At 41.2% G+C, this 24,588-nt stretch overlaps 2 protein-coding genes across 2 annotated transcripts; both read left to right on the plus strand.

Annotated features, from left to right (window-relative positions):
- Window positions 1–381: 381 nt before the first annotated feature.
- LOC306696562 (sushi, von Willebrand factor type A, EGF and pentraxin domain-containing protein 1-like) lies at window positions 382–12,202 on the plus strand (the record flags this gene model as incomplete). The annotated part of the gene is made up of 17 exons (XM_079160216.1): window positions 382–451; window positions 739–918; window positions 1,405–1,501; window positions 1,604–1,680; window positions 1,915–2,100; window positions 2,207–2,386; window positions 2,538–2,735; window positions 3,100–3,176; window positions 3,565–3,575; window positions 4,470–4,591; window positions 5,395–5,571; window positions 5,837–5,933; window positions 6,699–6,775; window positions 7,072–7,260; window positions 7,824–8,003; window positions 11,211–11,408; window positions 12,138–12,202. 17 exons carry the CDS (start codon window positions 382–384, stop codon window positions 12,200–12,202), a joined length of 2,181 nt encoding a protein of 726 aa, XP_079016342.1.
- Window positions 12,203–15,375: 3,173 nt separating this feature from the next.
- nol11 (nucleolar protein 11) lies at window positions 15,376–23,350 on the plus strand (the record flags this gene model as incomplete). The annotated part of the gene is made up of 18 exons (XM_079160284.1): window positions 15,376–15,522; window positions 16,101–16,214; window positions 16,680–16,736; window positions 17,023–17,171; window positions 17,331–17,388; window positions 17,688–17,829; window positions 18,409–18,615; window positions 19,230–19,306; window positions 19,684–19,807; window positions 19,980–20,071; window positions 20,560–20,625; window positions 20,728–20,912; window positions 21,067–21,192; window positions 21,383–21,622; window positions 21,831–21,909; window positions 22,008–22,100; window positions 22,517–22,624; window positions 22,787–23,350. 18 exons carry the CDS (start codon window positions 15,376–15,378, stop codon window positions 22,898–22,900), a joined length of 2,178 nt encoding a protein of 725 aa, XP_079016410.1. The 3' UTR covers window positions 22,901–23,350.
- Between the last annotated feature and the right edge of the window lie 1,238 nt (window positions 23,351–24,588).

Raw genomic sequence — 24,588 nt, forward strand, 5'->3', positions numbered from 1 at the left:
GCACATTGCTAAAAAGTACAATACATGGTTTATATGAGTGTGTGTGTGTGTGTGTGTGTGTGTGTGTGTGTGTGTGTGTGTGTGTGTGTGTGTGTGTGTGTGTGTGTGTGTGTGAGAGTGTGTGTTCATGCATGTGTGTGTTTGTACAGTGTCTTGGGAGTCTCTCCCTCATTATTTATGAGTTCAAATATCATGCTGCCGGCTTCTTGTACAAAATCAAGGTTATCGACCAGTTCTGGGTAAATATGCAGGAGTTAAGACCTTTGTGCTCAATCAATAGGAGCTTGTACTGGCATCTGATTGGAGCGGGTTATGAGGGGCCCGTTTACCCAGCAGCAGCCCTCATGCTGGCTCCACTGAGAAGACTTCACTCCCGAGAAGATGGCTCCGGCGTTGGCTTTGCTGATCCTTTGCCAAGTGGCTTTATACACAACTGTAACATCCAAGAACGGTAAAATAGAGCAGGGTGATCGCTTTATTTGTCTTTGAGCATGAATCAACTCTTTTCTGCTTTTCGTCATGTGCTGCAAATATTTCTGTTTGACTTTTAATCACTGTCTTTTATCTGTTTGCATTTTCTTTGTCTAATGTATCTTTTGTACAAGGTTGCATCAAAAGCATCAAACGTGTGCGCAACCTTTACAGCAATCCCTGACATTCTAATCTACACTGCGTACTGTTGTTGAACATTACTCCTGTGAATCCTTGTGTATTTGTTAAATTATATTTCCGGTCCAGTATGTGGCCGTCCTCTCGTCACCGACGGGATTGAGGAGTTGACCCTAAAACATCTGTATGAGTTGGGAGAGGAGGTGACCCCCACATGTGAAAGGGGGTACTTGCCGTCGACAGCGACCCCTCGAAGGATGACCTGCACCAGCACAGGAGAATGGACACGGTCAGACCTGGCATGCTCCCGTGAGTTTACTGGGGTGTTGGACTCTCACTCTACTACATTGTAACAATGCAGTGTTTCTCCTCTTTCGCAAAGCAATGCAGCAGTGCAATACTAGAACAGCTGTAATTCTTAAATTGTTACAACCATCTAAAAGTAGAAGGTGTGAGCAAGGCGGGAGAAAAAGTTGGCTTGTGTATTAGGCTCCTGCTAATCTGAAACAAAAAAGAAAAGAAAAGTGAAGAAATCTTTTCCCAGTGTGTAGCAGGATTTATTTTACTCCATGATGTCCAGCTTTCTTCGGAATATATCGACCAGGAAACAGTAAATTTCAAAATATAAGTGCAAAATAAGGGTTTTCAGCAGTTTTATCAAAATACAGGGGTATCGGTATTATATAGTCTGATTTAGTCCAATATAGTCTGACCGTAAAAATATTCCAGTGACTCACATGTTGGTGCTGCTACGATGTGCGTATATACAGTAGTATTGAACCATCTCTTCTGCAGCCAAGATGTGCCCAATCCCTCGACCTCTGCAGCCATTAGCAATGGGGAGGACAGAAGCTCCATTCAAGAGTGTGCTTAACTACACATGTGATGACGGGTAAGATTGATTGAGATAAAAAATGAAGTCAGTTTACAGTTCCAAACAGATCATCACAAGGTGTGTCAGTACTATATGTGAGAATGATGTGAACTTTGTCAGGTACGTCATTCAAGGAGCCAATGAGAGCACGTGTTTACATGATGGTACCTGGAACAATCCACCGCCTCTCTGCAAAGGTACTGGAGGAAAATATATGCAGTGGAAATGCTAACAGACTTTGTGTCCAATAGAGAGCAAGTGAAACATCCAAAGTCTTTTTTTTTATCTGATAAGGAAGCTGGACTTCTATTTGTTTATTGACGCACTTGTTTATTATGTAAGAAAGATTATTATTTTCGTATATTGCACCTTAAAGGCTAACAACGAAGAAATGCAGCGGAGTTCTAGCCTGACCGTTTTTCTTCTTACAGCCGTGAACTGTCAACTGCCCAAGTCACCAAGAGATGGAAGGATTGCCTTTGATAAACCAGTTACTGGAAGCACCACCATGTATGGGCAAGGCTGGACATACGAGTGTAACCAACGCATGGCACCAAGTTTTGAAAGGGGATCCTGCATGGCTGATGGAAGCGCAACTGAGCCACCGGTGTGCCGAGGTGCGCAGACCGTGACCGTGTTCTCCATGTTCTCCATGTTCTCCATGTTCTTTGACCATCCTTCTAATCACTAAATAACGCCTCCTCACCTTTGTGATCATCCCAGAGGTGAGCTGCACCATCCCGACAGGCATACCAAATGGCTTCATCACCTTCGCTGTGATTAGACAACATAGCTACAAGGAGAAGGTTAGGTATGCCTGCAATGATCATCATATTCTGGATGGAGAGGCTGAGATAGCGTGCCAAAACTCAGGAAACTGGTCTTCCAAGCCAGTTTGCAGAGGTGAGAAAATCCGTTCTTGAAAACTAATCTCAGGTTAAATTCATGTATTCATGATTCTACATCAGCAGTCCATTAGTAAACCACAAGTATCCATACACAAGGAGAGAGTCTCCAGCCCCGCGGTTACTTAAAATGAGCTTTTCCCATCCAGCTCCCTGCACAGTTGGCATCAAAAGAGGCCGTATCTTCTACAATGCCAAGAAGCTCTGGATCGCAGACCTGAAACCCAACAGAGTCCTCCATGGAGAACATGTTGTCTTCTACTGTCTGAACAGAGCGGAGAGGTGTGGCTACCCTGTGGTCAGCACCTGTAACGATGGGACCCTCCCCATCCCAGAGTGCTTTGTGGGTGAGTTCTTGACAGCTAAATCTAACTCAAAACTCTTTTAGATTTTAAATTTAGGCACCATGAACACATGTACAGATACAAAACCTTTAACCCAGCTTGTTTTTAATGCTAGATGAAACTTGAACTGTGGTGTTCAATAAGCAGGGGTCAGCATTGTGTAATGTAATGAGTACACTATTCAACAGCAAGGATAACAGTAAACATTAGACAAGGACAGGTTCTTGATATTCGACTCAAAGCTGAGTTTGGGCACAATAAATCAGATCACTCATTACATGACTTTGGAGAAGCCCATGATGTTTCCATGCAGCTATGCATTTGATGATTGCTGTAATACATCTGCCTTTGTTTTTCTTGCTTTTAGAACCAGGCAAGGTGGAGTACACCGTAAGGGCCAAAACCCTTCCATCAGAAATCGCAATGTGTGCTGCTTCACCCCCTGCAAGACCTGCATAACTTTGAACAGGATGACCGGAAACCCATCTACACTGACAGAACACTTGCATAACACCAATAATTGGACCATACTACAGAGACAGGAGCCACTTATATTCTTGTGACTGTCATTATCAGCTAATAATAAAAGTTTGGGGCCTGAAAGAGTCTGAGTAAACCTGTGTAGTTTTCAACCCGCTGATGCATACCAGTATACATACTAAACATACATACCCAGTACTGCAGTTACAATGAAAACTGAAGATATGAACTATGTGTCTCCACAATCCTACATAATTTCCTCGGAGGTTTGATACCAATTCACGCCTTATGTGTGAATCTCATGTGAATCTGATCTCCCTGGTAACTTCTATGTGACCGTAACCACTCTTAGGGGATATCACGGTGTGAGCAACCCACAGAGGTACTTAGTATAACTGATGAAGTGATGAGTGGTGAAATACCTTCAAGACAGTGACACGAAATTACCCAAAGGCTGAGCCCATAAAAAGATCAAACTTATGTATCATTTTAACTTCCCACCTTTAGCTAATAAAGTTTGTGTGCATGCGTGTTCATAGCTTCTGGCTTTGTAGATCTCAGCTCAGTTAAAGTGCAAAGTAACAACATGCTGTTTAGCTTTGGTAATGCAAACTTGTAAAAAGGTAGAGATACGTGTTCATCACTTTACTTCAACCTGTTTCAATTTGGACATTGATATCAAACATGTCGCTGATCACCGAGAGAGACCTTGTAGATCTCACTTCTTTCTAAGGATCGCACTCCAAGATTGAACGCAATAACTCTTTGTTATCTCTATATTTGTGCTGAGATTGCAGTGCCAATTGCCCTCGCTACACATCTACTCTGTAAGAAGCGTTTTTCTTATTCTTTCATGTGTTGCAAAGTGCACCAAGCACGTCACAGACGTTAATGGTGGGGTGTGAAAGGGACATTTCTGGGAATAAACAGTCTTACACCTCATAACCGAAATTAGATTGTTATGTTTTGATGCATGTCTGCTCTTTAATAGGATTCGAGCAACAGCTAAATGGGGCCAAATAGAGTTTCATAATATTCCAGCAACAAGGGAAAGTCCCCTGCTGGAGCTTCTCACTTCCAGTAAAATGTCACGAGGATTACGATCTGTTATTGCAAAACTCAAAAAAAAAGAAAGAAGCAGAGGACAAAACAAGAATCACCAGTGAGCAGTTACTTCATGCTGCTCTTATCTGTTTACTTTTAGAGGAACACAAACAGCAGTGAAAGAGGGGACAGAGATTCAGTGTTTTGAAGCAGAGACCACAGGAAAGAACAGAGGAGCGTCTGTACATTTCTACAAAGGATGGAACGCATGCTGGCTTTGATTCTGCTGTGTCCATTTGTATATTTTACCACCGCTACATCCGAACAAGACAATGGTATTTGCTTTCTTACTTTCTTAAACTTTACATGGCTCGAACTGCATGCATTCACAGTCATTACTTTGCTGTTTTCATGGCGTTAGCGTGAGGTCATGTTACAAGAAACAGATTCTAAAGGCATTTGCTTAAGTAGTAATGACCATGTTTAGTTTTGGAGGCCTACAAGGCAATTATGTCACTTCATGTGTCGTTTGAGATGGTTTGTTTCAATATGTTGTGAAGCTGACCGGGAAAAAAAAGGTTTTCTGTCTTTATGAAATACGCTGTAATCTTCGCTATAGAATTAGATTTCGATTTTTTTGTTAAGTTTCTGCTACTCGCTCCCTGTCAAATGATGCCAGCGTTGCCAGTCATACTGTTTGAATAGTCAACATCAACGTGTAATAGAGTTAACCCTGAGTTAAGTTAACCCTGTTTTAATAGAGTTAACCCTGTTTCAGAAAAGTGGACCAAGTATAGCCCCAGTTAGACACTCCTTCAGAATAATCAACTTCCAGTAGACGTAGCTCCTGCTGCATTGAACGCATTTTTGTCGTGAACAAAAAACAGTATTATAATTATATGATAACTAAACTACAAATACAGTATATAACTACACATACACACACATTCCTTCTGGCTCAGCACACGTGGCTTTCAAGATCAGACTGAATGCGTAACTCCTGAGGTGCTAATGTTCATTAGCTTGTCATGCTTTGAGGCTGGATCATTTCTATTAATCTAATCTATTGGAATATTCATTTCCAAAGTAATTAACGGGGTCTATACATAATCATCATTAAAGCCATTTGTCCTTGCAGTGTGTTTCAGGCCTAAGCTGGCTGCCACCATTGAGACGGATGGGCTCCAGAGGTACTTTAGCCCCGGTGTGGAGTTAACGCTGTCCTGTAAACGGGGATATACCCCCGTGTCGGGCCCTCGGAAGATTGTTTGCGGTGACAGTGGAGAATGGACGAAAACCAGATTAATGTGCATACGTGGGTCTCCATTACTCTGAGAACTTGGGGTCAAATTTATACACTTCAATTCAATTTTACCATGATTATTTCTGATGTGGCATTGAAAAATGCAATGCTTTAATATATTGCGGCGAGAATTTTATCAAGTATGTGAACAATTGTGATTATGGTACCCTCATCTATAATATTATTGGTATTTGTGTTTTCATTATTCATAACAGAATAACTGAATAGCAAAACCCTCAATTCACACATGTTCTCTGTACTGTTTTCTCTCCTGCAGCAAAACGGTGTCCCAATCCTGATCCATTGTCTAATGGAGAATTGTACTATGAGGATACCGTGTTCCAGAGTACGATTAACTATACGTGTGATGAAGGGTAAAGCAACAACATCCTGTTGAATTTCATCGTGTCATTCGCTCTCTCGGCCACCTTGCTGTCCCTAATACACTGGTGGCCTTTTTGGAAATGCAAATGGAAGGCCTTTAATCAAGCAAACAGGTCTATTGAGCAGAGTAAAGTGTAGGCAACCAACGTCATCCTGTGAGTGAAGTGTGAAGATAAACCAAAGATAAATCAAACTCTGTAATTAAATTATGGATTTGAAAGTTCTGAAAACAAAATGATTACCTCAAATCTAACTTTGGCGGAGACCACGTGCCAAGTAGAGATTTCCTGGCATTGAAAGTGCAAGCTTTTTATTGAATAAATTCAAATATTTCATCTCTATGTGATCTGTTTTACCAACATTGGCAAGTTACGAGTAAGAGGGAGCAAGTGTGTGCATATACACACACAAAATACTTAACAGGCTGCACACTGTCAGGCAACATTTTGATCTACTTGAAAGGGAATAAGAGGAACAACAAACAGCTACATACGGAGCAGGTACTTTTCAGCAGCCCAGAACCAAACCCTGGCTCCAAATAGGGCCATCCCTGTTTTTCTGTTTTTCTGTCAAGTAGCTTATAGTTCTCCTACTCGCTTGGTACACGGTAGAAGTTTCAGTTGGTTGCAATCTGCAACCTTACCGCTAGATGGCACTAAATCCTACACACTGTTCCTTTAAGACAACCATCATGTGTTTTGTGTATTTATTTGCAATCTAAGCATGAACTGAAATGATCTGACTGCTCTGCACAGGTACACCTTGACTGGAGACCGTGCTGCTGTGTGTCTTGCTAATGGAACATGGAGCACAACAGTACCAGAGTGCAACCGTATGTAAACCATTGCATCCTTCTGCAAGGCCAGAAAATAAATAACAAAGCATAAAACTGGATTTTCTGTGGCCTTAGAACACAGGCACACAATTGAATGATTCTGACCCTATGTGAAAACACGTTTTACTTGGTATCAAGAAATGTACCGCAACTAAGCTATTAGTCAATTTGCCCTGCTGTAAATGCAAACTGATATAAGAAATATACACATATTTATACACAACAGAAAAATTACACAGTGCAAGCATGCATTACATATATAAATTGGGCATATTCTGTCTCTTCTCTTGTAGCTGTGACCTGTGGTCTTGCACCGATCCCACAGTTTGGGATGATAATTTATGACAAGATGATCAGAGGGAACACCACTGATTACAGCGTTGGAGGGATATACAAGTGTCTGCCTCCGTACGTACTTTTTGGCAACGCAAGAGCAGAGTGCTCTGTCAGCGGCCACTGGACCAAGACGCCTGAATGTCGAGGTATGAAGGTTTAAAAGCAGGCGCTGCTGCGATAATACCAAGAAGAGTTAATGTGGCATTGCAAGAAGTATTTACTGAGCACAACCGTTGCTTTAAAGTTTCACTGAAAACGTGTTTTATACCATTGTGACACTTCAACAAGCCTGATGATGCGAACAAAAGTTATAATAATAAGACAAATACAATATGAGATTTGGTGAATATTTCAATAATGGGCTATTAGGCACGATGTGAAATCTCTTTCATGGAAAAAAGAAAAACTACAAAACAGTTTTGGAGGATATGGGGGATTTTCTCACTCCACTGTTGGGAGTACAGCTGGAAGGCAATAACTATATAACAGCAGGTGCTGAAAAGACACACTAATAACAAATTAGATGCAATAACACCACTCTCTGGTTTTCATTATCTCTAGGGGACATTTCCCAATACACTCTAACTGGAATGATTAGCAGACACCTGGTATAAATATGAAAACATTTAGTGGCCGACTATATGATGTATAGCCACATTTTCCTTAGTAGAGTCTCTCTAATGAATGGAATAAATTACTCCTGTTACAGTGGTGACCTGCCCTGCACCGGGGAACATTGACAAAGGCTACATGTCAAGCACCGACCCAAGAGACTACGACTACATGGAAACGATCAAATATGGCTGCAATGGGGACTATGTGCTCGAAGGAAACCTCCAGATTATTTGTCAGCAAGATGGGAATTGGTCTAAAAAGCCATCCTGCAAAGGTACACTGTAACAAATGTCCCCGTTAAATTACAGTAAAGAGCTGGCAGCTACAGGCTCCAGCTTCTAACTGTAATTCTACAGCATACCTACTGTAATGTGCAACAACGGTTTCATACTGTAAAAAGTATGACAGTACAGTGCTGTATAGAAAATGCATGAACAGTTCATTACCGTAGAATGTATTTACAGTATGACACTGCTAGAAGCTCATGATTTAAAATGTTACATTTCAAAATAAAACCCCTTAAAATTGCGAGCATAGAAACGACTCAAACAAGAGATGGCCTTACATTAAAAAGCTTTTATTAAAGCCAATGCAGTGTCAAACACATTCAATAACTGACAATTTTACAGTGATCACATTTTTGCAAAATACAAATATTAAAAGCACCATATAAAATTGTATTCATTAAAGTAAATTAGAACAAAAAACATTGTCAGTAATTACGTTATTGTACAATACAATCAGACCAGAACACTGCATCATGTTAAACAGATTCTCAACAATCTATATACAACTCTTATAGTTTACTAAATGTACCCCGCCTTCAGTATCACTTTTTTATTTAGTTATGGTCATTAGTGTAATAGAAAGCAAGTTAAAGAACAAATCTGGAACTGCACGTTTGAGACAACTCGATAGAACTGAACAGAACGCAATTTTGAAACTTGTTACTTTAAAAGGAAAAAGGAACACCAGCAGTGTGGGCTATCTCTCCTTCCTCCTATGTGGAGATGTGCTGTGGACTACATAAAGCCACACTCAAAGTCCAGGAGGTTTTTTATGAGGGTGGCCACATGGGGATTGACAGCTCCTGCCTTCTTCTGGACCAGCTTCCCTTTCTTTCTGGACACCACCTTCCCCTGGTTGGCCTTTGTCCCCCTTTCCAGGTTGAGACCAATGAAGCGCCTAAATAACAGAGAAAGCATATACATATTAGGTGTGGTATGTAAAGAGTATTCACACTTAATACTGAACCCCATTGGAATAAACAAATACAAATTACAAGTATTCTGACATCTGTGTCTACTAACAATGAGAGAATAATCTTATTTTCATCTAACATATGTGTGAATATGTCATATAAGTAAAAAATGTGAACATACAAGGTCTGATTTTTGTTCTACACATTCTCACATCAAGGCTACAAGCTCAATCATGTTGCAACATATTAACCTTCAGAAAAATATCCAAACAATATTTAAGACTGCAGAAGATTTACCTTTGAACAAACTCCAGTGTCCTTGCAGCTTCCTCTTGGTATTGCAAGTTGAACACATCGTAGCTGGAGAAAACCGCAGCAGCAACGTGATGAAGCTTGGCTGGATGCCTTCACAGACGACGTGGCTTCAATGCTTAACATCCAGCGTCACCAGCAACTAATGCAGACAACAATTATAGTTAATGTTCTGAAACCATATCAAATATATATATATTAACTCAGCTTGTTGATTCAATTGCTGAGAAATTCAATCAGGTATCTATGAAAATGAAATAACTCTCGCTGGTAACGCGGTACAACAAAAAAATAACGATATGTTGTCAATCAAGAGCAGGGGTGCCCAATACGTCGATCGCGGAGGCAGTGCCGGTAGATCGCATGCCATTCTTTTCTAACACACGGGTCACCACGTATGCACAGTGAACCGCGTGAGCTACTGCAGCAGTCGCTCTACTGCAAGCACCGCTCGTTAGCATGCAGTTAACAAATCACGTTATCGGCAAAAAATCAGTACAATACAATGTAGATTCAACACAAAATGACTGAACACGGTCATGCTAACTTTGATAACATTTCAATTACCTTGTTCAGTGAGCCACAGGGGCAGGATGGACGGTGTCCGCTGCGTGTTTGTAGGCGAGCTGAAGCAGCAGGTGGTGCTCGGTCTGCTTCGGTGCTTCGGTCAGAGTCCGTTGAAAATCGTCTTCTCAAATTCCCTCTTATTATTATTCTTCCATCCTGAATAAAATCACCGGTCTATGATATCTAAAGCTTTATGTTCATTTTCTTTAGGTTGACTATGTGCTAACTAAGCAGTAGATACTTGATGCCATGTGCTGTTGAAGAGTAAGGGGCGGGCTTAGTCAACTGAAAAAGGAAAAAATACTGTAGTATACTGCAAGATTGGACAGTAGCTGCTGTTATTTTTTTTTTTCTTCCAAGGCCTCAACTTTTGCTGGATTTAACTGTATTCAACTGTATTTACGAAGAACAGTACCTTGCTGTTGAGAATTTCTTGTATTTTTACAGCAATTTGTTACATTGTAGGGCTGCAACCAATATTACCGTTATTTTACATTACAAATGATGGTGATAGCCGCATTTCTTGGGTGATCTTGATAGGTGAAGGACCTGAGATGTCACAGTTCAGCTTCACACCCTCCTCACTCTACCTGTCAGTCACTCCCTCAGCCTAATTCCCTTCACCTGCCGCTGATCAGTAATCAAGCACTTCCCCCTCATCAGCACAACTCTTTTCACCTGTTCACTCACCTGCTGCTGATCATTAATTAAGCCACTATTTAGACTCCTGCCTCCCAGGCACACACTGCCAGATTGTTCTTCGGTTTTTCCATGCCAGACTCTCCAGCACTTTTTCCCGGACTGATCTCCTGTTGCCGACCCTGCCTGTCCCTGTTCTGCCCGCCTTGCCTGACTCCCGGTAAACCCACCAGCCTTCTGATCCTGACACTGTCTTACTCTGCCTGCTGTGCCTTTAAGTTTGAAATAAAAAGTCAAACTTCTCTGGAATCTTGTGTGTTGCATTTGGGTCCATATACTACCGGTTACATGAGACATACTTGTAGCTGTTTAGTTCTAAAAAAAAGGGTGGCATATGATCATTTTCATTCAGTTTGGATTCATGCGTTCCTCTTTCCAAGTCAGTCTGGGACTTTTGGTGTTGATAATTCCATCCCAGCCTTTTTCCATTTATTTTCCTTTCAACTTTACTTCAATCCCATGACTCATTTCTTGCCTGCGTTGACCATTACATCAGTGTATATACATTTGGAAATGCTTTTCACAATTGAAATGGTCATTTCAATGCCTCTGCATTTGACCTAAACTGTCAGTTGCCATCTAATATAAACTCCTCCTCCCTTTTATAGGAAGCTAACCATTCTCAATTTCCTGTGTAGGGACACATAAACAACACTTTCATGAAATATAATGTGTTTTGTTTCTTCTACTTGTCACATACAGCTCCTTGCAGTGTTGGCATACAGAAAGGAAGGATACTATACAAAGGACAAAAAATCTGGATCAAAGACCTAAGTCCTAACAGAGTCTTACACAAGGAGATTGTCTCAGTCTACTGCATGGACAAGGCCAGGAAATGTGGCTATGCAGTATCAACCCAATGCATCGATGGGAAACTCCAAATCCCTGAATGCTTTGAGCGTAAGAAATATTTCACAACATATCCCTCAATATCCAGAACACTATAGACTTTACTACTTTATTCAATTTCATTTAATTTTTTTAATTTTTGACATTTACTTTACTATCACTTAACCTAAGACATCAGCAGTGCTGGCTTGCGTCTGCTGTTTTCATTAAAAAAAAGGTATTAACAGCTATTTTCTAACTAGATTTAAAGAAACGGAGTTTTAAAAACTATCAACAACATAACAGACAAGTACACTTGAACTATCGGAACAGCTCTTGCAGTACATGATCCAAGTGTTTCATAACCAAGTGATTGTCCTCTGGGTTAAAAAGTAGAGTTTTTATTCCCTATTTATCCCAATTTAGATTTCCCCAAGTAATTGTTAATAACAATAAATTAGTTATTGCAATAACAAGTATTGTCATTATGTCATACATTTGAAAAAATGAAACGCCAGGGCATATTTACAGTCTCCTACAAGTTATCACCTGGCTTGGTCGTATCAATTGGCATATCACTTGGAGCAGCTGTATATGTATATTCCCATCAGACCTGTTTCTGCTCAACCCTGCAGTGAACATCAAACCACAGCAGGACAAATGGATGCTTTTAGGGTCAATATTCTTTAGACATGATCACTAAATTATAAAAGAGAAACACTTTGATTATTAAGGATCTTTACCTTAATTATGGTGAGTGTATTCTGACCTGTTCTCTGTTTCTGTGTGTCTCTTTTCTAGAGCCCAGCGGTGTTGATTATACCATTTATTCAGGTTCACTTCCATCAGAAATCGAACAGTGCTGAAAAAGCAGCAGATCCCTTCTCTGATTATTATTAAACTACTTCCATATCCAATAGGTGTTGGTGTGTTCTGGTTGTCGTCGTGGTTTTCTTCTGTCTGTTCTTGATATGTCAGTAATCAAAACACGAAAGACACTGAGCGTCTCTGACTGGTTAAGAATTAAATATAGGATTGTCACTTTATCTCACCTGGAGGCTCTATTACTCAAGGAGACTATATTATACCTGAAACTCTTGCCAACCTGTGCCTCACATTTGCAGAATTGTTCTTAGGTTGTTTGGCTGGCACCACCATACTGTTATACGAGACTCTCTAAAGTTCCTTCCCGAACGAGTCCAGTTACTCTTTCACTCTGCTATGCACAGGTCAAGATGATCTTCTACCTTATTTGTAAAAACTCACTTTCTGATCATCTGTACTTCATATTTATCATTACAATTAACACATACATTGTGCAAGTAATGTACTGTAATTAAAATACATAGCTTATTAATTGAGGTAACGCTTGAGAGTAAGGTCCTTGTAGTACGTGTTAATTAGTGGGTAATAATATTTATTGCCTCCTTTATGTACCTGCAAAAAGCATAGCTAACTGTGCAAAATAAAGGATTTGTTAACCTCAATTAGGCATTGTTCTATGTGCATAGCTAAGTGCTATAAGAAAAGCATAGTAAAGTATGTATTGATCTTATTAAAGCAACAAAAAAGTTAAACAATGACATAATAGGTCAGTTAGTGATCTGCAATATGTAGCCTTATACACACAATGTTGGCCACCATTAATGTATTTGCTTGTATTGTCCATTTGGCTCTTGCCCAGGCAATGATGCAAGTCCATGTGTGGTATCCGCATGGTATCATCGATGGATAGGTCCTCTGACCACGAGATTAAGCAGACATGCTGCTCTCTTTTAAGAGCCAGCCAAATTTGACTTTGAGATTCGGTTACACACCACAACTTACTTGTGTGTGCCAGAAAAAAAATGTCCTCCTGGCCAACCAAATGAAGGCAGATTGGCCATGAAGAGCCAAACCAGAAAAATGTCATGTCCCCTGACAAAAGGTGAGCTAAAAATAATCCTGCCCTGGTTAGAAATTGAAAAAGGAGACTGCGTGCACGAAGCGCCACCCTACTACAGGACCTGCAGATCACTGCACTCTACACTTCCCATGACATCTCTGAAGACATACAATGTGCTTGTGATTTTAACCATCATTGCTTCTGCCATTTTGCTATTCTGATACTCCTAAAGTGTCCTTCAGCTTATTGTCCAAACTGCATATTCCCTGTAGTAAAGAGGTTACCAAGAATGTGTGTAACGTTACGCTGACCTGCCTGTAATGTTACAACCATACATTAGCATACACACGTTTATTGTTGGTCCATGCTACAAGCTAACATACTAACGCTATAGGTGAACTTCCGACGTTCCCGGTGCACAACACCAATAAACAAAAAAATGGCTGACCGTGACTAACTGATGTCAATTTGGCAGGTGTACACAGAATTGAACTCCCAGCAGTGTAGCCTCCACATTTCTTTTGGAATTTTCTAATTTTTACAGGACAACTTCTGTGTAAAGAAGATATAACTTTCAGAGATTGTTTTATCGTAACCAGCTACCTGATAACATGGCAGCATAATTTGTCATCAATGTACATGCAGAACACTTTTTTCTCTCACACTCTTTATGATAAACAACATTTCATCTTTAAAAAGTGTTGAAACTAATGGTAATCATATTTGTTACTATTGACACGTTGACCTATAAATTCACTATCTATAATGGGTCATTGTAGGATTGCTCATTGTAGGCATGATCATTCTGGCAAATTCATTTAGTAAAACTGTCTATGTGTCTTCAATGGCATGCAATGTACTTGTAATTGATCACATTTCGACTCTGATGCTGATGTATTCCACTTTAACACCTTTAAAAACTGCAATTAAACAATTTTGATCACACAAACATGGAACTATGACCGTAACCATTAACAGTGGAAAACATTGGGTTACATAACATCCTCCCTTCAGAAAGCAGGAAAGAACTTCTGAGGTGGAGAGCAGCAACAGCAAGTGTAACAGCACATACCACCCACATCTTGTTTCCTCTGAGAGGTCAGTTTCCACCAGTTAAACCAGACATACCTCCTTCACCAGGAGGCTCTAGAGAGGATCAGGTGACACAAATATGTTATGCCCAGGCAGGATGTTTCCTGTCATAAGTAAGTTCCCTCCCTTTATGCTCCTTTTCACCACATCCAAAGGCTCCTGCCCAAATGCATCAGAATATGGATTGTCCAGAACTTTGAGTTGTTCTGCGAGATAAGGAACATATTTGATTCTATTGATCCTTAGGGCAAAAAATAGGATTGAAATTCAACAAGACATAGTTTAAATCTCATGAAAATACAAAAGAGGACGTTGCTCTTCACAAACATTCCATAGAGATTACATTTTGTCTGTGAATCTGAACCATTGGTGGCTCTTTGTCTCCAGCTAGTGGCCGACTCAGATTCATTGACTTTCTGGGTATATTCACAACTTTGTCCCGCCGATGGTACTTGGTCTTGCTAAAAACTTTATTTTGGGGTATTTGATTCAGTAAAAAAAAAAAGCGAACAAATCGCCCTCTCGTTGCAACTACATCGATCAGAATGCAAATAAGACAACACAGACTTCTTCTCCACGCCAGAAAAAGAAAAACGAGTCAGCATATAACGTGAAATGTGTATTGTTATAACCAGATCTCTATATATGTTCACGTTATTGCGACGTACAATCACATTAAAACAAGAAACGTCTCCCATTATAACAATACACTAGGGCTAGGCCTATTAATCACAAACGAAATAGATAGTTTGTTGTTATAACAAGAAATTGTTCTTATAATGTGAAAGACGTCTTTTTACGTTGTACAATGACAATTGAATAACCTTTTAACTTTAAACTTTTGTAAACTACAGACTTCATGTCATTTATCACTATTGATGAAACCAACAAAGGAGATCATATCGTTTTTAAGCAGTACTTATAAATCAGCGTTTCTGTCTGGTAGTTTTCGCTTTACGCTGTGCGCGCTCCCGCGAGGTGCGGGGAACACGCGGCTGTCCTCTGACAAACATTCGTCTATTCTCGCGAGATCCGACGAGTTGTGCTTTCTTCTCATCCAGCATGGCCGCGCTGTATGAGGGGTACACGTTGTGCGGACTTGCTCCAGCTCAAAATCTGTCAAATTCAGGCATTCAGGGGGTCGAAGCGGAGAGAGACAGCGACCATGTCGTCGTCACCGACTCAACCAGATCCATCACGCTCTACAAGGTAACGTTTAACGTTTGTTTTGAGGAGGCTCTCCTAACCAGCTGATCAGCGCGACCTGGAGAACTCGTGTTGGCATCCTCGGCTGTTCTTAGCAACGGCAACTGTGCTAACCACCAAAACAGACAAGACAAAGACACAAACCTCTAGCTGTGATAGTACTGACTCCTTCTCGGTTCGCTCGGGTTGTTGTAAACAGCATGCCAGCGTACAGAAACAGGCACATGTTAGCTAACGGTCGCTATACCCACCACAGGACACACGCAGCTTGCTAGCTAACTGGGTTGCATTGCTAGCCTCAGCGTGTATCTAATGTACAGCTCCACATAGCGTGAAATGATTTACCACGCATCTCCTTTTCTCTAACGTTACATATCAGCCTTTTTAGAATTGGCCCCGCTTGCTTGTTTCATAATCTTCCAGTTATCATGAAGGTAGTCACATTATGGCATTGTGACATTATTTTAGGGAGTGAAGGGAAACTGTTTGTGTTGTGACCGGTTGAACCTTCTCGGGTAGAGTCATTGATGTTATTAACTGGTCCTCTTTTAATTAATGTGTGTTTGTCGTGGTTCTGACAGGTTTCAGACCAGAAGCCACTGAGCAGCTGGACGGTGAAACAAGGACAGACACTGACCTGTCCAGCAGTCTACAACTCACAGACCAAGGAATATGTGGCAGTCTCAGACAGCAAGGTAGACTTGCACGGTGTTGGTGGTGTTCTTGCTTTGGAGCATCGTCTGTGCAGAAACACGGATGACTCTCAGATTGAAATTGGGCAAAATGAATACATTCTTACATACTAAGATCTACTTTTCCATACATTAAAACAATGAAGTGAACTCCAAGGCAACAGTGACTGAAACGTTGCTTTTTCAGTGAACTTGTACTAACAGTGTTTGTGAATTTTCGTCTACCAGCTGTACAATAGATTAGATCACGTTCAGTCGGCCTTGTCCATATGATTCCTAATTCACTACACAGTGTTGCCTCATTTAAAGGTTTGACCGTACCAATGTATGTGGTCCTTGATAAATAAACCAAATTGTTACTCACTCTGTCATTGGTTTAGGCTCTAGGTGTCGCTGTAGATCTGTCCTTTGAGAAATATCTGCCTGACACTGTCATAAAATAATGTCTGTTTGTGTTTTTTTTTTAAGGTGATCAGAATTTGGAAGGAAGAAGACGTACTCTTGGAAAAGACCTTCAAAGCAACCGTACGTAAACTACTTTGTACAATGTGTTGTCTGATCCAATGTGTAAAGCCCGTTGTCATAGAGAGGGGTGAGACGTAATGAATCGTACAATTGGGGATAATGACTTGGTGGTGTTTTCCAACAAGCATGCTGGAAGTAATTCATTCACACAGTGAAGCCCTCTGTATCAGCTCCATTTGAACACGTCTGTTGTGCCTAACCGAGGTCACTGAAACCACAATCTGAACCACTTTGGTCCAATCTGAGCACATCCTCATTCCTTCTCCTGTGTGTAAATCCTCTCCAGGTGTCGTCGGATGTCTGGAGGGTCCACTGTGTGGCTGGAGGGGAGCCTGTGGTCTTGTTCCATCGAGGAGCTGTGAGGCTCCTGGACTCCCTACTTTCTGCTCCCCAGCAGCCCATAGAGGAAGTCCTGGCTCAGGAAGAGGCCATTAGGTCAGTATCACTACGCCTTACAGCCCCAGTAAATCCTTTGGGTTATAATCTGGATTGAGTGTGATGTTAACAATTACATTTCAAAATCGTAAAAAAATAACTTGTGGAGTGCTGCAGCCTCACCTGTAGCGTGTTAGTGATTGCTCCTTTTGTCTTTAGGTGGAGCACCAACATAGTGACAGAGTCACACAAGTTTGTCATTTTCACAACCGAACAGGTAACATCATTTGAATTGCTTGACTTTTGACAGGAGACACAAAAGCTTAGAACTAAATGTAACAACTTCAGTTTTAAGCATTCGTTGCACTTGTATCACAATACTTAGCTGTGAAAACAAATCATTTGACTGCACGCTCATTTGCCTGCCTGGAAATGTGTGTGAATGCCATGTTGTTGTTTTTTTTACAATAACTTGTTTATTTTGCCCTTGATTTCACCATGGACATGTGCATCAACTCGTTGTTATTGGTACGTCTAAAGGCCTGTTTTTTGCCATGGCTGTCTGTCTTCCCGCAGAAAGGAGATCATTTCCTGTATCTGCAGAGACTGAATCCCAACACCCTACAGAGGTACCGGCTGGAGAGGGAGGAGCCGGGTCTTTCCCCGCTCAGCTTCTCTGCCTCCTACAGAGATAAACACATCCGCCTGCTTTATCTCTGTAAGTCTGAGTTTCCTGTGAAAATATTTTCCTTTTCTGTGCACCGCCTATTGTTTACAGTCCGAATAGCAAGTTGCGATGCAAGAATGGAGTTGAGACGACGTGTGCGACAGGATTGTACGTTTACAAGCTCATTTTAAGCTAATAAAAAGTTATCGTCAGACGATTGCCAGTAGGTTTGCAGATTGCATTTCGACCGATGCGTTCCGCCTCTTTTGCTCGCCACACGGACTACTAACAGAAACCACAACACTTCCGAAGCCCAAATCTTGTCCTGCTGGATACAGATTCTACTTATGAATGCAGCGTCTGTTTACAGAGATAGTACTGTCTTTGTTTATGGTTTCCACACTGAGTTACATTACAGATCCATGAAGTGTTTCACAACAAAAAACAGCAGTGGCGAGTTGTGGTTTTACTGTGTTTTAATGTCCTCTTGCTTATGTTTTTTAAGGTTTATTTCAAATTACACATTGTGTTGCACAAACACAGGATGTTACATGCAAGATATGAAAGATATGTGTTATTAGTTCCCTCAATAATCGTTTATTTGTACCTCATCATTTTCCTTCCATCCAGACCCTAACGGTCATGTATACCAGAGTGTCGTCTCTGTGCGGGGCCTGGTGGCTGATGAGGGGGCCCAGGCTCTTCCGCTGCCTCGCAGCCTGCTGCTGGGTCTTCCCGTCGGTGAGGGCCTACTGGAGGCTGCATCCGCTCAGGCCCTGGATGAAGCCCATGTAGCCGTTGTGGGGGTTCCACACCCCTCTGCCGGATATGGCAAAGGTAAATGCGTTTTAATCCCGCTGCCTCAAATGAAGACCACAGGGGCTCTACTCAGACAGGTTTTCAGATATTATTATCACGAGCATCTGGCTGGTTTTCTCTCCGCTAAAAGTACCATTTTATTTAAGTCATGATCTTAAGTAAGTCAATCTGGGATATACTTCAAGGCTTTCGGTAAGTGGTGCTTGTGAGTCAGCATGCACAACATAGAGAGCTGTGTCCGAAAGGTTTTAAGTATGAAAAGTTCACAGTGGAGAAAGTGACAAAAATGTTTTTATTAGCTTATGCAGACATTAAATATCAATAATTATCAACAGCCTGCTGCCTCTACACTGTCATCTGTCTTGATACACGGTCATAGTGTTTTTTTTATGACTGACTGACCTGAATTTTGTTTCTAGTGTCTGAATCTTGTGCCAGGAATTCTTTTTTTTTTTGGTGATAAAGGCACTAGAATGATGACCTGAAGCTACGTGACTCCAGTATCTAATGCAAGAGAGTGTGTGTGTGTGTGTGTGTGTGTGTGTGTGTGTGTGTGTGTGTGTGTGTGTGTGTGTGTGTGTGTGTGTGTGTGTGTGTGTGTGTCTTGAATGGGTCTGTCTTTGATTTTTCAGACTTCCTCTGCATCTGGAATACCAATTTCCAGACGCTTCAGGCAGGAAAAGAGATGGCGGGTAAAATCTACGGCCAGGTAGGAATTTTGTGTGTGTGCACATAACTCGCCAATAGAATAGTTTCTTATGTCTCTGTTATACGATCAGTGGATGAAACTAATAGTATTAATGAATTTGACGAGTATGCTCAAGCTTCCCTCGTTGTTATGATTACTGCAGGCCAAGGTTCCCTGTCCTTCCAGCTGCTGGGTGCTGATGAAGGACTGTATGACTTTGGTAGAGCACTGTGTCTGCGCTCCACCGTGACGGGTCTCACTGTCCCTCCTCACAACTTTATGGCAGTTTACATTCTTAATATTGACGCTTACATAGTTGTCGTCGTTCATGTGATCGCTGTTAATCTAAGTTAACTTTAATTCCTGTTTGTGTTCCATTTCTTTTGTCTTTAATCTAGCTCTGGAGTTTTTGCAACAAGTTAGTCATTCCACATGGGAAAACCCTCTCTGTTATTCCATACGAGTGCCCCAAATCGTCCCTGGCCTCTGCACTGGGAAAACTGAGGCAGGTCAAGACTGATGGTGAGCTGAAACAAATGTGCAGTACTGCAAAAAACGTTTGATGCCAGAGAACGCTAATTTAACAGAAATAAATAATACTGCAATAACGTGTTCTTAATAATGCTGCAACAGTAATTCGACACTGCAGATTTGCATGTTCACTCAGTACACTGTGTTTTTCTTACTGCAACAGAGTCCGAAGCTCCCACCTCTGTACCATCTTGGAATAACATCCTGCATGAAGAGAAAGCTCATCCCTCGAGAACAGTGGACACCAGGAAGACGGTTTGTTGGACCTGATACTAGACGGCTGCTGCTGCATTAATCCCACACACTGTCGCCCTGAAAACTGGCTTAGTGTTGCTCAGACAGCCAGCTAGTTAACACTAGCTCCATATGAAACTGATTTACAGTAGCTGCTGCCTGAAATGATTGAATCCTTCACTAAATGTACAAAATTCTGTATTGTGGAAAGGAGAAAATCCATAACACTACAAGGCTGCTCTTCTGTCATTTTAGTTTATTTGTAGATTTATATATAACGGTAACCTAAATCAGTATGTAAAGAGGCCTGTCTCATCAGACAATTCATCGCATCTTAAACATGCTCGCACACTAGACCCATAATAACACCAGTTGCTGAACGTGACACCATTTTTATGAGTCAGCAATGAGTCATCAAAAATATACAGTTTAAAGTTGTGAGTGATGGTTCTGTAACTATCCTGTCAATTGTGTAATCTATGGTTTTATTCCTCTCTCTTTCCATACAGAGAACAAACCGTAAGAGCCAATCAGCACCTAGTTTGATAAATTGCCAAATTCTGGAGCTCATCAAGGTAAGAATACGTTTTATTGTTTTTTTTTTTATGGCAGTCTTGAAAAACACTGAAACAGTGTAATTTTATTAGAACTAAATATATTTTAATTTCCTCATGCAGACAGCACCAGTAGAAGAGGTCCAGAGAGAGGTGGGGGTGCTCCTCTCGAGGACAGACATCCAGGATCTGCACCCGTCGGTGGGCCAGCTGGCGTCAGCCCTCGTGTCCCGGAGCCTGGCTGATCCGGCCTTCTATACCCCCGGCAGCCTGGTCCAGCTAGTGTACACCCGGTGCCTCTGCCACAGGTCAGTAAGACAGGACGATGTTGTTCTTTTAGTGAGACATATAACTGAAAAATATCGAATCTCAAAACTATTCAGTCTGAAGAATGTATTTCTGAACCTGCATTTGAATGCAAATGTCATAATTGAGACGGTTTACCATCATGACATTCAACAGTGTGTGTCCTGACCTCGTGCTCCTGGCCCTGGAGAGGAAGGACTACTTCCTGTGTCAGCTCTGCTTACAGTTCTTCCCGGACATCCCTGAAGCGGTCACCTGTGCCTGCCTTAAGGCCTTTATCAGGTAAAACTGATGGTTCTGAAGTGCACATCCCCTAGCTGATGTCTCTGCCAAAGGGTCCTTTTATTAACTACTAATACGGGGCTCTAAAGTAACATCTTTTTGTGATTTAAGGTTTTAATAATCCGATTATTAGTCGGACTCTGTGAAAATGGGGGGAAAATATACAGTGTGTTCTACCTTCGTCTTTCAGTATGTCCGACGATGCAGAGAACGTGAGCCTGGAGCCGGACAGTGTCTCCTTCACGGAAACCCTGATTGCTCGAGAGCGTGGGCCGGTCGGCTTGCTGAATGGCTTCACCCCCACCTCCGCTGACGGGGACCGTTCAGACGGCCTCGGTGGAGGTGACACCAGAGCACAACAAGACAAGGAGAAGACCTCAACTCCACCGGAACAGATCTGTCCAGTGGGATTACACAAAGCTGTTCTACTGTATCCTGCCAGTGCACGGTCACTCACAACCCAAAATTTGCACCATGCTGTCACATTTTCATGTTTTTTTTTATTATCATGCAACTACTTGGATTCAACCCCTACTCGCATCTTGTGTACTAGTAAAAAGCTTCATGTTATAGTTAAACAGCATGATTGCAGACTCTTTGAATGAACTATGTATGAGATCTTAACTCGAGCTGTGTAGAAATGAGGTCCTGCAGACGGCGTACAGCGAATCTTTCCTGCTCCCACACCTGAAAGATCTCTCTTCCCAACATGTTGTTGTGAGTAACTGCTAGTTAACCCATTGCACTTTTTTTTTTTTTTTACCACCAACTATAGATGCTTTAACAAAGTTCAATGTTCTTTCTCATCCAATCAGCTTTTCCTCCAGTACCTGCAGTTCCTTTACATAAAATATACCCACGACGCTTTCCCACAGATGCATGGATTGAGATCACCAAGCCTGACTCAGGTCTGTGTCAATGTCTTGCTAGATAATTAGTGGGGCCACACTTGACATATTGGGGCAGCGCCGGTCTCCTGTCACACCAGGACACATTAGGTGACGAGTCCGGAGGCAGAAAAATATAGTTCGCTGACAGATTGTCAAATCCAGATATGGTGGAAGTCACTCACATTTTGAGCACAAACTGTGCGCGGTCTGAATTACGCTCAGCCACAGACCACACTGTCAGCTGTTTTTTATAAACTTCTAATATGTAACAAACTGGAAAAGCACTGGAATTAGGTTATACAGCAACTCTCTGCAATCACTGAATTGTTTATAACAAAAAGGTTGTAAACAAACGGTGGAATGCAGCAATTCAGTCCTTCCAGTTTGAAAGGAACTAAATGACTAACTCTTTTTTCCTTTGCATGTGATTGTAGATCATGGATTGGGTATGCTTGCTGTTGGATGCCCATTTCACAGTGCTGGTGATGACTCCAGAGGCCAAGGGCTTACTGCTGAACCTCCACAGCTTTGTCAAGTCTCAGGTGACCAACAGTCTTCCCTTTTGTGTGCTTTGCAACTGGCTGCATGTTCAATATTCTAATAAAATGGAAAACTAAAGAATAGAATACTGCAGTTTTATCAGAAAACATCTGAAAAGTTATCTGGGAAAGAAATGTAACGAAGATGCCTTGTTGTGTCCTCAGGTGCGACTGGTTTCTGAGCTGGGAAAGCTGGAGGGCAGCCTCCAAGAGCTCAAAAAGATGAAGGTGAAGAAGGACGTCGGACAATACTCCATTGAAATCATTGAGCTGTTTTAGAATGTGTATACTTTTTGATAAATCTTCGAGCATATTGTGTCTTTCCAACGTTTCACCTGGAGTGGTTTCAAGGTTGTATACTTGTCCCAAATAGTAAAATATTAAGAGCTTTTTGGAAAACAATGGTGGCCATCAGACTGGAGATGTATGAGTTTTACTGTATATGAATTCTTGTTGTAAGTTAGGCGTTGCATAAGTTGCAGATGCCTTTGAACCATGTTGATAGTTTCAAGATGATGAAAATGTGACCATTAAGATAATATGGTTTGAACGATAAATGAATTGTTTGCTCAATGCCAAACTGGTTAATAATTGTCATAATCCTAGTAGGACTCTACCATTGAACACAATGATTGTGAGAATGAATGGCTGTTTCTGTCAGCTGTGACTTTGTACTGGGTTTTCCACAGGAACGCCTTTTATATTGAATACAAATATATAACTGGAGAAAACTGCTAATCCTTGTGTGACTTTTTTTTAGTTTGTTTCATTAAATGGTACTCTCAAATACTTGTGAATTAGCGTGGGGTGCATTGACGTTAGTGGTGATGGCCATGATTTTAGCACGCTTTTACGAATTTGTATTACTTTTATAATGCACAATTTACGATTGTACTCGTTTGTGCAGAAAGCGGCCTAGCCACTCCGTGGCACGAAGTTACTGCGAAACATTTAGATTCTACTGAGAGGGTTATCAGAACGGTTTATTGCCATGGTATGTTGAACATACAAGGAATGACATAATGGGAGGTGCATAACATTTAACAATCAACAATCAGTGCAAGTAGAAACATTACAATTTACAGAGAGATATAAAATAAAGTGCACAAACTAACAGATAACGGGACTATAAACAACGAACAGATAACGGGACTATAAACAAGTGAGATGTAAGTGTAACGTAAAAGTGTCGAGTGTAATAGAAGGGATGAGGAGCGGTGTGAAGAGAAGTAAATCTACAAGAGGCCTTACTGACGCTAAATACAGAAGAGTTAACAAGCTGCTTCGTGTAGAATGAGCATTATATATACGTCGACATTACTAGTATTGAGCTAGTTGCGATGGCATACTTAACGTGGTATAGCGGTGGCAATAACAAATGCTTTATCTCATCTTTGCTCGTATTCCCTCCAAAATGCAAATCCATTATCAGGGACACAGTTACAAAAAAAAGATTTCGTTGTCGGCAGGATTCGAACCTGCGCGGGGAGACCCCAATGGATTTCTAGTCCATCGCCTTAACCACTCGGCCACGACAACTTACAAGTTACGCATACATATATTTACGAGTTAAAGACAACTATAAAATTAAGACGCAACAATATACATTGGGTATATGAAATTACCTGCGATAATGTCAGTGCATAGGATAGTTTGGCTAGCTATGCGGCAAAAAGCCGCAGTTTGGGATTTGTGCAGTCTATTGTTTTGTGCAGTCTATTGTTGAAGCGGCCAAATTGAAAAGGGAAAGCCAACGAGAGCAGAAGACGAACAGTTAACGTTAACTTACCAAACTCATCAAGTCAAACCCAGAGGCATTTGACAAGAGTGAAGGGTGTTATTACTCTTCTTTGGTTGACCGTTCACGTTATTACGGGCTACATTATAACACTGTTAAGATTATAGCGCAGGTTTGATCAGCAGGAGCTCAGCATAGCTCCAATAAAATGTCAACGTAATTTCAACAA

The sequence above is a fragment of the Pholis gunnellus genome (genome assembly GCF_910591455.1).
Source record: "Pholis gunnellus genome assembly, chromosome: 5".
Taxonomy (NCBI): Eukaryota; Metazoa; Chordata; class Actinopteri; order Perciformes; family Pholidae; genus Pholis; species Pholis gunnellus.